General features: G+C 52.3%; 5 protein-coding genes across 5 annotated transcripts; 3 read left to right on the top strand and 2 right to left on the bottom strand.

Moving 5' to 3' along the window:
- Positions 1 to 667: 667 nt before the first annotated feature.
- On the top strand, positions 668 to 1981 carry NCS57_01220600 (uncharacterized protein; the record flags this gene model as incomplete). Its single annotated transcript, XM_053061883.1, has 3 exons — positions 668 to 1056; positions 1117 to 1591; positions 1643 to 1981. 3 exons carry the CDS (start codon positions 668 to 670, stop codon positions 1979 to 1981), a joined length of 1203 nt encoding a protein of 400 aa, XP_052908411.1.
- A 5339-nt stretch (positions 1982 to 7320) lies between these two features.
- On the top strand, positions 7321 to 9586 carry NCS57_01220500 (ENTH domain-containing protein; the record flags this gene model as incomplete). The annotated part of the gene is made up of 5 exons (XM_053061882.1): positions 7321 to 7368; positions 7501 to 7738; positions 7807 to 7997; positions 8086 to 8197; positions 8268 to 9586. The coding sequence occupies 5 exons, from the start codon at positions 7321 to 7323 to the stop codon at positions 9584 to 9586; spliced, it is 1908 nt and encodes a 635-aa protein (XP_052908410.1).
- Positions 9587 to 10226: 640 nt separating this feature from the next.
- Positions 10227 to 11336, bottom strand: NCS57_01220400 (RNA polymerase II transcription factor B subunit 3; the record flags this gene model as incomplete). The annotated part of the gene is made up of 1 exon (XM_053061881.1): positions 10227 to 11336. One exon carries the CDS (start codon positions 11334 to 11336, stop codon positions 10227 to 10229), a length of 1110 nt encoding a protein of 369 aa, XP_052908409.1.
- Positions 11337 to 11581: 245 nt separating this feature from the next.
- NCS57_01220300 (CS domain-containing protein) lies at positions 11582 to 12302 on the top strand (the record flags this gene model as incomplete). The annotated part of the gene is made up of 3 exons (XM_053061880.1): positions 11582 to 11615; positions 11674 to 11876; positions 11952 to 12302. Exons 1-3 carry the CDS (start codon positions 11603 to 11605, stop codon positions 12300 to 12302), a joined length of 567 nt encoding a protein of 188 aa, XP_052908408.1. The 5' UTR covers positions 11582 to 11602.
- A 73-nt stretch (positions 12303 to 12375) lies between these two features.
- NCS57_01220200 (uncharacterized protein) lies at positions 12376 to 14527 on the bottom strand (the record flags this gene model as incomplete). The annotated part of the gene is made up of 4 exons (XM_053061879.1): positions 12376 to 12615; positions 12666 to 12836; positions 12884 to 14357; positions 14412 to 14527. 4 exons carry the CDS (start codon positions 14525 to 14527, stop codon positions 12376 to 12378), a joined length of 2001 nt encoding a protein of 666 aa, XP_052908407.1.
- Between the last annotated feature and the right edge of the window lie 349 nt (positions 14528 to 14876).

Here is a 14876-nt window from a genome sequence, read left to right as displayed (position 1 = left end):
GATGTATCGTGATAGAAGTGTCTAATGTCTTTCACCAGCCATCGGCCAATTGGAGACTCGGGTCCGCGCAATTCAAGCCGGCCGAATGGGAGTCGGCCAGTCAGAGGGATGTCATGCTACCCCTAAACCGGCTTCTATCCAGACTTTTACACAGATATCTTCGAAAGAGAGACAATAAAGGAGGCCCTAATGAGCCGCAGGCCTAGGAAATCAGCCAAGTCTGAGACGCAAGATGGCAGTTCATATAGTCAGAGTTCCTCTAATAAACCCAAACGTAATTACCTTCCTTATCCGTCCAACACGTCTCCATTACAGCTTCCGAGCATACCGGGTTACTATGCTTAACTTGCAGGGTTGTTCAGGCTAATCGAGCTGACCAATCTTGACTGTTCACCACCAAATCTCACAACGGAAAAATAAACATCGGAAAACGTGAAACCGGAAATGCTGTTAAACTTTTCTTATAGGTGGCCTTTGCTCAGGACTTGACTGGATGGGGCAATCATCTCCCGGTGCTAGTTGGGGTGTATTCGCAATGGGCCGGGGTAGCCATGCAAAGCCTATTTTGAAACGTTGACACATTTAAGAACCGTTCCCCACAAGATGCTGATTGATATCGTCTCCCATCTCTCATACCTTCTTTTGTTCTTCATCTGGGTGATTGAAAATGCGTTGTGGAACTCTTGAGTTGTTCCTAACCTCTGCCCTTTGGGCTGCTTCTTCTGGTGCCGTGACGCTCTTTGTGGCAGACTCGGGTGGTAACCTAACCACATTGGCTCTCACTGGCTCTGATGAAAGCTATGATCTAGCTGTCACGTCGAGGACGACCGACTGTCAGGCCAATCCTTCGTGGCTGACACTCGATCACCCAAACCGAGTTCTCTACTGCCTCGACCGTGGTGCGAGCACTTCCGTTTCGGGATCCCTCAACTCCTTCTCCATCGGAGAGGGCGGAGTCTTGAGCCGTATTGGGCGTGTTACTGCACCTTTGAGTGGCGTTGCTGGTGAGATTGTCACCACTGGTAGCGGAGCGCGAGGTTACGTGAGTGCTTCATAGTAAGTAACCAGAAATATTAGGTTGATTTGCTGTTTTAGTGGTAGCTAACATGGGGACAGCAACCGAAGTGCCGCGGCTGTGTATGCCCTTGGTGAGAACGGTGCCCTCCCAGGAACCGAGCCTCTCCAGCAAATCTTCCCAAATATCAGCAATACAGGTCCAATTCCTTCCCGTCAGGACAGGAGTTACCTTCACCACGTCATCATCGACCCCAAGCAAAAGTACATTGTCATCCCCGACCTCGGCGGTGACCTGTGCCGTGTCTACACCTACGACAACGACAACGTCGCGCCTATCAAGCAGGTGGGCGCTCTCAAGGCTGATGCCGGTACCGGCCCTCGCCATGGTGTTTTCAGGGTCATGAAGAATGGGGAAACCTTCTTCTTCTTCAATGGCGAGCTTAGCCAGAAGGTGTACTCTTACCGGGTCAAGTACAAGAAGGCTGGTCTGCAGTTCACCAAGGTCTTTGAGATCCCTGCGATTGATGCCAACCTCCCTTCGAACACGGCTCCTACTAGCGAGATCGCAATGAGTGTAAGTACCATGACTTCCTGTTTCTATCAATGAAGCTAACTTCAACCTCAGCCCGATCAACGATTCCTGGTTGTTTCAAACCGTGAAAAGTCATTCGCCAGCTCCCCTATCAAAGGATCTGGACCCGATGACACCTTGTCTACTTTCCGCATCAAAGAAAGCGGCAAGCTAGAGCGCGTGCAGCTGGCACCGGCCGGCGGTTGGCAGCCCCGTCAATTCTCGTTCAACAAGGTCGGAGACAAGATTGCGGTTGGTCTCCAGACTAATAGAACCGTGGTCATCTGGAAGCGGGATCTGAAGTCCGGCAAGATCATCCCGGAAGAGGAGGGTGGCAAGCTGGGACAGGTGCAACTTACTGGATCTGTGGTCGCTACGATCTGGGATGAGTAGACAGCTAGTGATGTGTCTTCCCGCAACTTCTCTTAGCTTGCTTATATTTCCATTTCAATCTGCGCGATGACCTCTTTTTGCTAGACATCCTCGCTAGGCTAGGTATCAAGAACTCGGGCTAATTCTTCTCTCTACGATATCGAGAGCCAGACACGTTTATGCACAGTCGAAGACAAGGATCGAAATAGGCCACAGTTTTCTAGCTCAGTTATCCCATCAAGGGCCGGGCTTCAACTATATCAAAAAAAAAAAAATAGAAACAGGCCACATGGGTAGTACTCCCATTATGAATGATAGTTGTTTAATAATAAGAAGCTCTTAGTACCGAGTAATAACAAGCTACGTTTTCCATACAATTAATTCTCACCTAAGTCTAACTATCTGTCGTTTCCAAAGATCCGGTATGCATGGCTTAGAGGAGCCGTACGTCCCGATTCTGCGGTATGTTTGTGAGCCACCATCAGGCTCTATTATTAAACCAAACGAGTCCTTGATGTGGAAGCAAAGCGCGACTTTCCCATCGTAGCTTTGTGCCAATTCCGTGGTGTCGAAATAGAGAAAGAGAAACTCGGAAAGTAGAATCTTGTCATGATCTCGTTGCCTCCTTCGCGCCTGTTCCATGTCCCAGCGCAACTCTTCGACATGTTTCATGCCAGTCCATCCGAAATAGCAGTCAGTCTCAGACAAAAAGCGATGCCTCGGCCGAGATATTTGTCCCTCAAACCATGACCCAGGCTCAGTTATAATCGAGGGCACCAGGGGCATCAGGTCGTAGGCGCTCTTATTTTTCATCAATCGTTCGTACCAGTACCAATCCAGCGAAGTAAAGGTCAACTCGTCTACAATCCTGAGTGCTCTAGCAACCCTCTGTGATGGCGAAGGCTCTGGCTCCACACGGTGACACTTCGCTTTATGTACAAAACCGTGGATTTCCAGCTCCGCACGTTGAGTTCGGCCCATAGAGAGAGGCTGGGGACTAGTCAAAACGATGTCGATTTTTTGAATAGATGCATCAGGAAGTGGATTCAACGTTGAATAGGACTGTGTATGCCGTTCAAATCGTTCAAACTTAACCTCACATTCAGTGAAGGCCCAAGACCATGATGGGCTGCAACTTGATTGGCTCCTGCAACAGGTGAAGCGCTGTCTGTATCTTCTGAATAGGAGCCCTCTGAGCATATCGTTCCCCCAGAGGCCGGAACAATATCTGTCACCAGTCCTGTTCTTGATATCCTGTGCCAGTGCCCAAATTGCTGGCAGCCTATCATCAGACCAGGTCAGGTCTTTTGTACTGTACTCCTCGACCATTTTATACCATTGAGAGTACAGCTGACTCTGGTCGACCGGGTGAATGGTCATAGAAGGCTTCGACTCCAGAATGGTCTCTTTCTCGGGTGTGTGGTGCAAATCGGCCCCAAGGGGGGGTTCTGACCTGGACTGGGCGCTCCCGGGTGGCGACGTTGCTTGGTCACCATTTGAGGTGAGCTGCTTGGCTGGAGATTCAGAGCCACAATGTAGAGATTCTTTGGTCGAAAGATTTTTGCATTTCCAGGTGATCTCGCCTGGGAGAAACTGCACTTTTCTAGGCGACAGCAAACTCTCTTGCATAACCCAGCCTCTGCTTTCAAGCGGCAAAGGTCTTCCGATTCCCACACTGGCGAACTCAGACTGGGGGTTAAATCCCCAACAGACCTCTTCAACCTTCATCCACTTTCCCCAACGGCTATGGGAAGAAATCGGACGAGACGGACTAGTCCAGTGGCACGGAGTGGTGTGGAGTTTATTGCGTTCCAGCATCAAACCTCCATGGCCATCGGCAGAGTAGCTTGCTGCAAGATTCAAGACTCCATTGGCGTAAATATTTGCCATGTTGGCGCTTTCTCTTTCCCAGTCATCTCGATCTCCCTGTATGATGCAAAGCGAGTCGATCCAGAGATACCTGAATTGCAGCTTTCGTGTGACCGTGATAGCATCTCGAAATGTCCGAGGAAGCGTATCCAGGGAAACCCTCAGGTTACTTCGGGTGACCCTACGGTATGTTTGCGGGTCCCTTCCCCAGCAGTGACTCAGTGTCAAATATGGCGCTTGGAGTATGCTGTCGGTCTCGATGAGCTGAACGGTGATTGAATCAGGCATACCAACGTCTATCAGCCTCGTTGGCATCTGGCCACCAGAGCTGAGGCGGCATTCTTGGTGTTCGTCTTGACAGACATGCAGCCATTCTCGAATCATGTCGAAAACCGCATGAGGAACTCCTCCGCTAGGATGATAGTACGACATGGGCTTCTGTTGTAGTGTAGAATCGGTATCTGCAAGCAGTATTAGAACCCAGAAAACAGATTGTATTAGGAGTGAAATACAAATTAGACCCAGCCGGACCTTTGTGCATGAGTTCTCCTTCTCAATGCTAAAGGCGTAACGACGATACAACCCATCTCTGAGGTCGAAGTTGAGTTCGACCGGCAAGTCGAAATCGACTTGGAATGCAGTGCAATAGAGTTCTATGAGACTGCAGAGATGACAGTTTGCCCTTGCAGCTTCCTGTAGTGCATGGAAAGAGGGGTGATGTTTGATTGAACATTCTGCTAGCTCATGATGAACAAGCACCTGGGAATCATCGCAGTTGCGGAACATATCTTTCAGAAAATCATACTGGTCTACAGCTTTCAAAAATGCTGAGCAGCAAGTTGAGCAAAAATTGTTGATCGCCGGTACCATTTCGATGGAGTTGTCATCGGCTCATTGATGTGGTCTCAGCGTGTTGTGCCTCCCAACACGAACAAGTATGACAGTCAGATAGACATAAGGAATCCAGGTTTCGGAGAAAGAATTCTGTTTAAACCCTTTTCCCTGCTAACATGGCAAACCATAAGGCAACTGGGTGCGGCCTTGTTGGTTGCCTTACACCAGTCGGTGTAGGGGAGCCCAATCGAGGTAGGACACGTAGCGTAAGGCAGACAGGCTGCTAAATATCCGACGCAAATGATGAGTGAATCGATCAATTTTGGAGGGCCTATGAACCCATTATCTGCTCCATGAGAAACAACATCAACACCTTCAGATCATTGGGTATTGAGAAAGACGCTAGAAGTGTGATTGAAGTGCGGGCCATCAACTCACTCGCCCGACTGCGCCACGGCCAAACATTGACCTCTGTAGTGATAACCAGTTGAGCGATATATTGCCCAATTAGCATCTCTTAGCTCACCTAAACCCCCAGAGGCTGTGTGTAGAAACGGGTAGGCGTTTTCTGGGATTGGGAGCATGTACTTGCAACCCAGAACTCTGCCAAGTCCCATCCCTAGAAATGATAATGACAATAACAAAGAGCTGTCCAGGCCCCTGAATTATGCACATAAAGCACTCATCATCTTGTCCTCATTGCCATATCATGGCAGAAACACAAGAACAAATGCACACTCAGTCGATACAAAGGCGGCGCAAGACAATTTATTTCCGACGAGAAACAACCCACCTCGCTGTTGGAGATCAGCAAGTTGAATGCCAGCAATAAGAAGCACAAATACCCCGATTTTTTCCGTAATCTTCCACCTTTACCTCAGCATAGTGGTTATTATCTTTCACCATGGCGCTGTAGGACTCGTCTCTGAAGTGATCCGGCCAATTGCACAGTGGGTATCATCTCGCCATAGCATCTGATCAGGCTTCGACCGATTGGCTTGTGTAGTGGGCGCAGACGCAACTTGGCTAAAGAACACGCAATCACAGTGTTGCTAAGGCACCTACATATCTGTACATATCCTGTAATCACATTGTAATTGCATATCTGCGACGGAACAAGTCCACGGCCACATGACAGCTTCCCTGTGTGAATTTGCCGTCATTCCCACCTTTGCGCATCAAGGTGTAGGGTGAGGATGAGGTGAAGACGAGAAAATCAGCCGAGGATCAGCCATGGCGAAGATCCCCACAATTCCCACCCGCCAGCAGAGCTTTAAATTTTGCGCGGGTCGCGCTCCTTCTCTTCTTCTTTTTCTTTTCTCCTCATGACCCTTCCATTCAAATAAACGTGAGTCCCTCCAATGGCGCAAAGAGCGCACGACACAATCGAGACCTTCTCTTGCTAACAATCTATCAGATGATGAGAACCGCGTGCCTAATATGATGCAGATGCCGTCTCTCCGGACCTCGAAACCCTCCTTCCTTCGGGTCGGCTTAAGCGGTTCCGGGGCGAGGAGAGGTCGGTATCATGAAATGGGCGTTCGACACACCGACCTTGTTAAGCATCGGACGCGATGAAAAACAGCTCTGACTTATGATGAATGGAAAGGGATTCTTGATCTTGTTGGCTTTGTGCGGCTTGGGGGAACCCAGCAGCAGAATTGAAGCTTCGAGTAACAGGTAAGTCTGGTGGGGATGGTTGTTTGCAGATAGCTTGGAGAATTGAACTGTTTCACATTGTTTTCCATCCATGTCAAGTTTGCCGTGTCAGTTTACCGTTTGCGTGATTGCCATGAATGCTCCAAGCCGAAATGAAGAGAGACATGCTGTGCTGCTTGCAGACAATCAGCACCGACATGTCGCACAGTCGAGTAAACAAACAGCGGGACTCCTATTCTCTGCATCCGGGATGCAAGAGCAAAAGAGATCACCCCTAGCTCTTGTCGTTGTCAATCTCTGGGCGGCGTCAATCCCTATCATCCTTCGGGCACCATCATCTCCATCTCCATCTTCAGTGGAGCTCACTTGATGGTCCCTGAGAGAAAGCTCTGAGAGGTGGTGACGACATCTTGCCCGAGACCCCGTAGCGTCCCCTGGACTCATTACAGTGGCAGCGCCGGATTCAACCACCAGTCCGGCGGAGGGGAGTTATAGAGGTACTTCCATATTCCCATGGACCACGCGAAAGTGAAAGTACCCCCTTATCTCCTCTTCTCTTCCAAATCTCCACCTCCCAGACAACCACCACCGCCCAACCTCCAACCTGACAACGCACACCCCCCTCCCCTGGTCCTGGCACGCCCCAAATTCGTCCACGTCCCCCGGCGCGGATGCGGATCCTTGGGCACTCTCTCTCTTTCCTTTCGTGTTCCTCTATCTCTGCGCTGGCGATTTGAAAGCCCTCAACTCCAACTCGACGTGACGGCTACCGCCTGCGACAACCACCTTCCACTAAGACACCATCTTGAGTCGATCCTCCATCTCTTCCTCCTCCGCCTCAACCTCCGACCGCCGGCCCGTCTGCTTCCTCATCCCGCCCCGGTCTCCCAGTCCAACTTCAGTGCTCCGATCCATCCCCTCTATCATTCGGCGCCCACGAATCCCGAAGCTATCTTCTCTCGTCACACAGCTCGACCGAGGTCCTAGTAGCTAGCACAATGTCTAGCTCTTTCGAAAAGTCCGTCAAGGGCGCAACCAAGATCAAGGTGCGTTGTCCGAATCACTTCTTGCATGCAGCGGCCAGCACAGGATTCGGCATATCTAGCTCTCAACCCTCGCGCCTCTCGTCTTGTTCTGCGACCCGTACTTGGTATGCTGACGCAAGCTCCTCTCCTTAGAATGCCCCTCCAAAGACAAAGTATATCGAGCACATCCTCGTCGCTACCCATTCCGGCGAAGCTGGCGTCGGCGAAGTCTTTCGCGCCCTCACATACCGCCTCCGCGATTCCACATGGACCGTCGTCTTCAAGAGTCTGATTACTGTGCATCTCATGATCCGGGAGGGTTCACCAGACGTCACACTCGCCTTTCTCTCAACGCACCGCAACGTGTTGGCAACAAGCAGCTTCACAGATGGTATGTGGTACTATCTACGACAAGGGTCGACCGGACATCTCCGAACGTGATGATTAACGAATTTGTAGCCCAAACCCAAGGACGCAACATTCGACACTATGCCTATTATTTGTCCGAGCGAGCGCGCGCATATCGAGATACCAAGACGGATTGGGTCCGCGCCCCCGAGTCAAGACTGGAGAAGCTTTCAGTCGAAAAAGGTCTATTACGAGAGACGGAAGTGGTGCAACACCAGCTCGAGGCCTTGTTGAAGTGCGATGTACGTGGACACAGAACATGGCAGCATCGCCCACCTATTGCGCTGCCTCCAACGCCTCCAGATATTGAAGCGCTGACAATCCCCCCAGGTCATGGAAAACGAGCCCGAAAACGAAATCACTATAACCGTCTTCCGATTGCTTGTCTTGGACTTGTTGGCGCTGTTCCAGGTTCTTAATCAAGGGTTGATTAGCATTCTCGGTTGGTTCCCCTCCCCCTCCCCCTCATGTCTCAGTCCGCCTCCTTTACTGACCAAGACCCGTCTCCCTAGGCCACTTTTTCGAAATGTCAAAGGTCGATGCCGAGCGTGCCATGGCGGTTTATCGCAAGTTTACCAAGCAGACAGACTACGTGGTCCAGTACCTCAGCGTTGCCCGGCAGTACGAGCACCACACACGAGTCGAGGTTCCAAAGCTCAAGCACGCCCCTGTCAACCTGGGACGCCAGCTTGAGGAGTACCTGAATGATCCAGACTTTGAGGTCCACCGGAGGCAGTATCTCGCTGAGCAGGATGTCAAGAAGCACGGGGGTGGGAGCTCGAGCTCTAAGGGGGCGGGTCTCAGTAAGAAGAAGAGCCTCGACTTCCCCGAGCCATCGTCGAACAACCCCTTTCCCAAGGTCATCAAGGCTTCTTCGACTGGTGGCAAGCCTTCCGAGTCGAAACCTCAAGCCAACAAGGGCCCTGATCCTGATTTGATCGACTTCTTCGACTCAATCGAGCAGAACCAGACGCCGTTGGGTTTAACCACCAACCAAGCACAGCCCTTCCAACAGCAACCGACAGGCCTACAGTTCCAGCAGAATGGCTTTGGTAGTCAACCTACAGGCTTTACAGCCAACAACAGCCCCTTCCAGCAGCCACAGCCTACAGGCGCGCTTGTGCAGCAACCTCAAATCCTGCAACCCAGCTTTACCGGCGCCGGCTTCGGAGGGTTCACTTCACAACCTGGATTCCAGCCGAGCTCTCTTGCACCAATTCCCCAGGACTCTGTGGCCAACTTCCCTACTGCTGCTGCTCCAGCCGTTCAACAGCCAGTGCAAAACGGAGGACTCCAGCCAGTGCAGAATGGAGGACTTCAACCAATGGTAACAGGGCAACAGAGCACCAATCCCTTCAGGCAGTCTATGCTCCTGGCTCAACAAACAGGTGTTCAGGCGAACCAGATGCCTTCTTCCGTTTCAACACCTGCACTGAACCGGCAATCAACAAACCCGTTCGCTCGATCACCAGGACAGAACACGTCGCCATTTGCCCAAGCCTCCAATTCACCTTTCCAACAACCTACTCAACAACAGCCACAACAACAAGCTGCTGCTTTACAGCCAACGCCAACTGGTACGAACCCCTTTGCTCGGCACTCGATGCTGCCAGCGCAAACCCAAGAACAGCAGCGACCTCAAACGGCGGGAGCGGCTCTTGTTGCTCAACCTACTGGCAGCACAAATCCGTTCCGTCATGGCGCCTTTGTAAACCACGCTACAGGCACGGGATGGCAACACAATCAAGCACCGATCGGAGGTGGCCTCGATCAACTCGAAACAGTGCCCGTGTTCCCCCGACCTGCGCAGCAGACCCCCTGGCAGCAATAAAGGGGCATAATTCTCCACCACTCTCACATCTACACGACACTATACTCAACACTCTGAGCCTTTTTTCTCTCTCACATCCACACCCGCGTTTCTCGGCGCTCTCTTTGTCTTTTTTGGCTGTACAATCCTCCCTTTCCATATAGTAAGCGAGGCGTTTTTCGGGAGGGGATGAAGAAAGATGGGAAAGGGGACCCCCGCAAGGTGAAAGGATGGTTTTTGATACGTAAGGGGGTGTTTTCGACTCTCCAGTAGCAAATTATATTTAACCTGCCCTGGCGAGAATCTACTCCCTCTGCGGACCTTGGCGATCCTCTGATTCCCTTTTTTTTAGTCGGTGTTTTTTATTCTCCTTGGTTTAGTATAGTAGCAGTCAAAAAATATCATTGGTGTTATTATATTAACTCCCCTGTCTCCTCCTTTTATATATCCTAGTCTCGATCGAAATTCTGGTTTATACCCATCGTGTCCATGGTATCGTGTCGTGTTTTTGTACCCCTCGTGAAACTCCCAGTCTCTATAGCGAGTGTCGTCTCGTACCTTGCTCCATATGTTTCCCCTAGACGCCTTTGAACCGTAAACGCCGTAGCTATGCTTCCAAGTGCAATATGCCCACCCAAAACAGACACAAAGTTGCAGTCCTCTAGAAAGGATCGTCGACATCCATCTTGCCTCCAGTATCCCCTGTAGCAGCCGCTTCCCTTGCTCCAGCTGTAGCAACACTCCTGTCTGGCTTCTCCTCGCCGACAAACACACCCAAGCCAGAAAAGGCCTCGAAGAGTGCTCGGGAGAGGTACTCGTCGGGACTGTACCCTCCAGCCTTGAACTCGGTCTTTGTCCTTGTAATCTCGACCCACTCGTTCGAGTACGCCGCCAACTTCTCGGGCGCGAGGTCGACGCGTTGCGTCGTGAGTCGCACTCCTCCATAGGGATCATATGGCTTGTCGTCGGCGACGTGATGTGCTGGGCCCTTTTTGTCCCGCAGACCGCGGATCGAGAGTCCTCCTGCACCGCCAGCTGCACCCAAAGCACCATCGCGCTTGGTTTGGCCTCGCTTCTTGAGCAGGATCTTGTTCATTGCCTCGTTTGCGCGACCGTCTTCGGCGCTCTGGAGGGAGTCGAGCATCTCTTCGCGGAAGCGCTTCGCGTTGGCTTTCTCTTCCATCTCGGCCTTGTGCTCCTCCATACGACGCTGTCGTGCTTCCTCTGCTTCAGCTGCCAAGCGACGTTGACGCGCTTCGTCTGATTCTCGAGCGAGACGTCGGTTGCGCTCAATGTCGGCCTTGTGCTTCGCTTCCCACTCCGACAGCTGAGCCTCTGCCTTGCGCTTCGCTTCCTCATTACCGCTGACGATATCGCTCGTCAAGCATTCGACCATCTCAAGATACTCATTATAATCCTCCAGCGTCTCAAAGTCCTCCTCAACCTTGTTGAAAACAGCCGCGACACGTCTCCGAATGTCGACCTCGCGCTCGACGCCCAGGTCCGCAAAGAAGGCCGTCTTGAAACCCCTAAGACGCAGCGTCTTGTGGCAGCCGGCGTACGGACACTGATTAGGTCCATCCTTGAAGATGCGCTCGACGCACGTCTTGCACATGCGGTGGTAGCACTCGGGGTTGATGCGAAACTCCATGTCGCGGTTGAAGTACCGCGTCGTCTTGCACACGGGGCACGTCTCGTCTTGATCGGGCGGAGCAGGAGCATTGCTGCTAAAGTCGGAGTGACGCACCGAGATGGCGCCTGTTCGGGACATGTTTGCGGGTGTTGAGGAATCGAGATGCAAGGTTGAGGGCGAGGACAAGGCAGAGGCAGAAGCACGCTTTGTTTAGCAGGATGAGAGTGATTCACTGTTGGTTCTGCGCGGCTGAGGCTACAGGGATTTGAGCTTTGATGGATCACTTCCTATTGGCTAAAGCTTGTTACCCGCTAGCCCCACACCGACTCTGCCCCTCCATCGAATTGTCAGCCTTCTCTCATACGAATCGCTTCCATCATCTTCTTCTATCACGACAACTGAAAATGGCCGACAAAGGTATGTTCCTGACTCTACCCTGACATGTTTCTCCTGTTAAACTAAGTTCTAATGGCAGAACCCACTCCTGTTGAAGACGCTGCCGCTCGTGCCAAGGAGGCCGAGGAGCAGGCTGCTCTGCCCTACAAGTGGACGCAGGTCATCTCTGAGCTCGACATCACCTTTACCGTCCCCGGGAACTTCAAGTCTAGAGATCTCGTGATTGAGATCAAGAAGAACAGCCTTCAGGCGGGCATCAAGGGCCAGGAACCCCTCATCAAGGTACATACACCCTCACTCATGACTTGGCTTCCTCCTCCATCGCCGCCAGTCTCAGCTCCAAGCTAACACCCCCAGGGCGACCTCCCCCACCCCATCCACGTCGACGACTCGACCTGGACGCTGAGCACCAACGCCGACGGCACCAAGACGGTCGAGATCCACCTCGACAAGGTCAACAAGATGGAGTGGTGGGCGCACGTCGTGACCAACGCGCCCAAGATCGACGTGACCAAGATCCAGCCCGACTCGTCCAAGCTGTCGGACCTCGACGGCGAGACGCGCGGCATGGTCGAGAAGATGATGTTTGACCAGCAGCAAAAGGAGCGCGGCCTGCCCACCTCGGACGAGCAAAAGAGGCTCGACATTCTGAAGCAGTTCCAGGAGCAGCATCCCGAGATGGACTTTAGCAAGGCCAAGATTAACTGAGCGAGAGCAACCAAAAAGTGTAATATCCTGTCATGGCCAAGGCAATGATTATTTGAGTTACTTTGATGGTGCCTCATCTTGATTCTAGTGCCACTGCTGCCCGTTCCAAGAAAGCGTTAAACTCCTTGACCTGCTGGAGCATCCCGCCTGCTGAGCTTGCAGAGCTGGCTTCGTTTGTGATACGCGCCACAAGTAGCTCGAGGTTTGCCAGCTCGGCCTTTTTCTCTTGGGCGCGTGATAGTTCGGGAGCATCTCGTCCCTGTTCAACCGCGAGGTCTACATCATGCATGATAGCAGACGTGTCGAGGCGGTACTAGGTGAAATGTTAGTCCAGCACAGGAGTGCAAAGCCTCTGCTACTCACTTTTGACTCTTTGGTGTCTTCTTCGTGCTTGATGCGCACTGCGTCCATCCGAAGAGCCACCTGTTCCCGTTCTGCCTTGAGCTGGAGAATATCCTCTCTTAACTTCAGCTTCTCCCGTTGAATCAGGCGAACTCGTTTCCGTAGTGAATGCCAATCATTTAGATGAGTGGCCTGCCAATGTCAGCTTCCGTACTCTGCAATCTGTGAAAGCAACTCACCAGCTGAAGTAGCTGCAACGTCAACTGCTCTCGATACGCATCCACAGCCCGTATCTTGATGCGACATTCCTTCTTCTTCTCCTTGTCTTCTGTGCTAGTCATGGTCTCGTAAAGCTTGGCCAGCGTAGTCTCAACCACCTCCAAGCACACCTGCGCAAACACATCCACAACGGTTTCTTCTTGATTTTGGAACGGGACTTCGCTCGCAATAGGGTCCTCCTTGCCATCGCCTTGGCGAAACTGCTTGGCGTTGACCCATCTCTGCACGGTAAGCTCAATAGCTGTGCCGTCACTGATGCGCCTGTCCTTGGCGGCTTTCTTTGCCTTGCGGGCCTGTTTTTCCATCGTCTTGGCCTCTGAATCGCGAGCCTTTGCCCTCGTACTGACCTTTGGCTTGGTCATCGGCTGTTTCTGTGTGGTGGGGCTTCTTGATGGTCGTCCACGACGTCGCTTTGGTGCTGGCTCTTCCTCTTCGGCCTCCTCCTCCCCAACAACCTCGGAGAGTTCTACTTCAGGGGAGCGAGAGGGTAGACTTCTTCGAGGACGCTTCCTTCCAATGGTCTTGGCGGCTTCCACCTCGTCAATCTCCTCTGCCACAGCGTCTTCCGGTACTTCCTCTTCTCGGATTTCAGTCTCTTCTGGCACTTCGTCCTCCGCTATAGGTTCTTCCTCGGTTTCCTCAGCTTCGGCCGCTTCAACTTCAACTTCCGGCTCCTCCTCCACTGGATTCGTGTCTGAGAGTTCATCATCCGCAGGGTTATAATCGGTGGGTCGGTCGGGCGAAAGCTCGTCCACATCCTCCTTCTCAGCAGCTCTTGAACTCTGTCGCCGAGACATTCTGGCTCGGATAGAAGCAGCTCCTTCGCTGCGCCTAACCTTGCGCACCAGAGGTGAGGACGAGGGTGGTGCCTCTTCTTCCGTATAAAGTCCATCGTGTAGTCGCGTAGTCGAGGATAGGGCATCGCTCATGCGCACGTTTCGTCTTCGATCTGGAGGACTGTGGGCACCGCCTTGAGCGCCCTCTCTTGATCGTGGTACGGCTGGCGAGCCAGAGGCATTCTCGTTTGGTAGAACCGGTAGCGCAATGTCTGGTTCGTTGTCTTGAGGCTCCTCGGTTGGACTCGGTATCTGAGGTTCTGGCGCCTCTGCATTGTCAACAATAGGTTCTTCCTCTTCCTCTTCCGCCTCGGTCACCTCAGCCGTTGTGACCTGCGCGGCTGATTCCTTAGAAGAGTCGGGCAGATCGTAGGGGTCTCTCGGTGCGGATCGCGGTGATCGTCTGCGCGCGCTCCCTGGCGGCTGTGCAGAAGGCGGTATGTCATTCTCTAGTCTCTTCCTCTTGGCTGATGTGTTTGGTGTGCGACGCGCCGAGGGTGCTGGAGGCGCGGGCGCTGACGGAGCGGCGGGAGTCGATCCGGCAATGTTAAGGCCGGCGATGTCGAGATTGAAGGAATCGTCTTCGACTACGGCGCGTCTGCAATGATATTAGTGTCTATATCGGCAATATTCGAGAACTGGCGAGTCGTACTGGGCGCCTCGAAGACGTTCGTTTAGCCGATCAGCACGGCGCTGTTGGCCTGGGCGGTTGTTAGAAACAGTCCAAGTCCATGTTTGGCAGCTCGGCGTGGGCTTACCTGTGGCCATTGTGGGATAAAAAGCGACCTGCGCTTCGACTTGCGCATGCGTACTTCCTAGGAGAAATTTCGTAGAGACGTTAGGTAAATGTGGTGTTGCGACCGAATTCTTGGGTGGTGATGTAGGAGCAATGTTTGAGAGCTTGTGACGCGTGGGGCCAGACGCGTTTGAAGTCGCGGGGCATCAATTAACTGATCATGACCACTTTAACCACGGCCATGATAAGACATCCATAAATACACACAGTGACTGGAAAGAATTTGCCCTATAATTACGCAGTTTTACTTCTAGAAGAAATGGTTATAGCTTTGGGGTGGCCAGATTACATGAATGCGGCCTCTGTTCATCTTCAGCGCCA

This window comes from Fusarium keratoplasticum, chromosome 10 (assembly GCF_025433545.1).
Source record: "Fusarium keratoplasticum isolate Fu6.1 chromosome 10, whole genome shotgun sequence".
Taxonomy (NCBI): domain Eukaryota; kingdom Fungi; phylum Ascomycota; class Sordariomycetes; order Hypocreales; family Nectriaceae; genus Fusarium; species Fusarium keratoplasticum.
The sequence above is the reverse complement of the archived record's forward strand: the minus strand, read 5'-3'. Positions and strand labels throughout refer to the sequence as shown.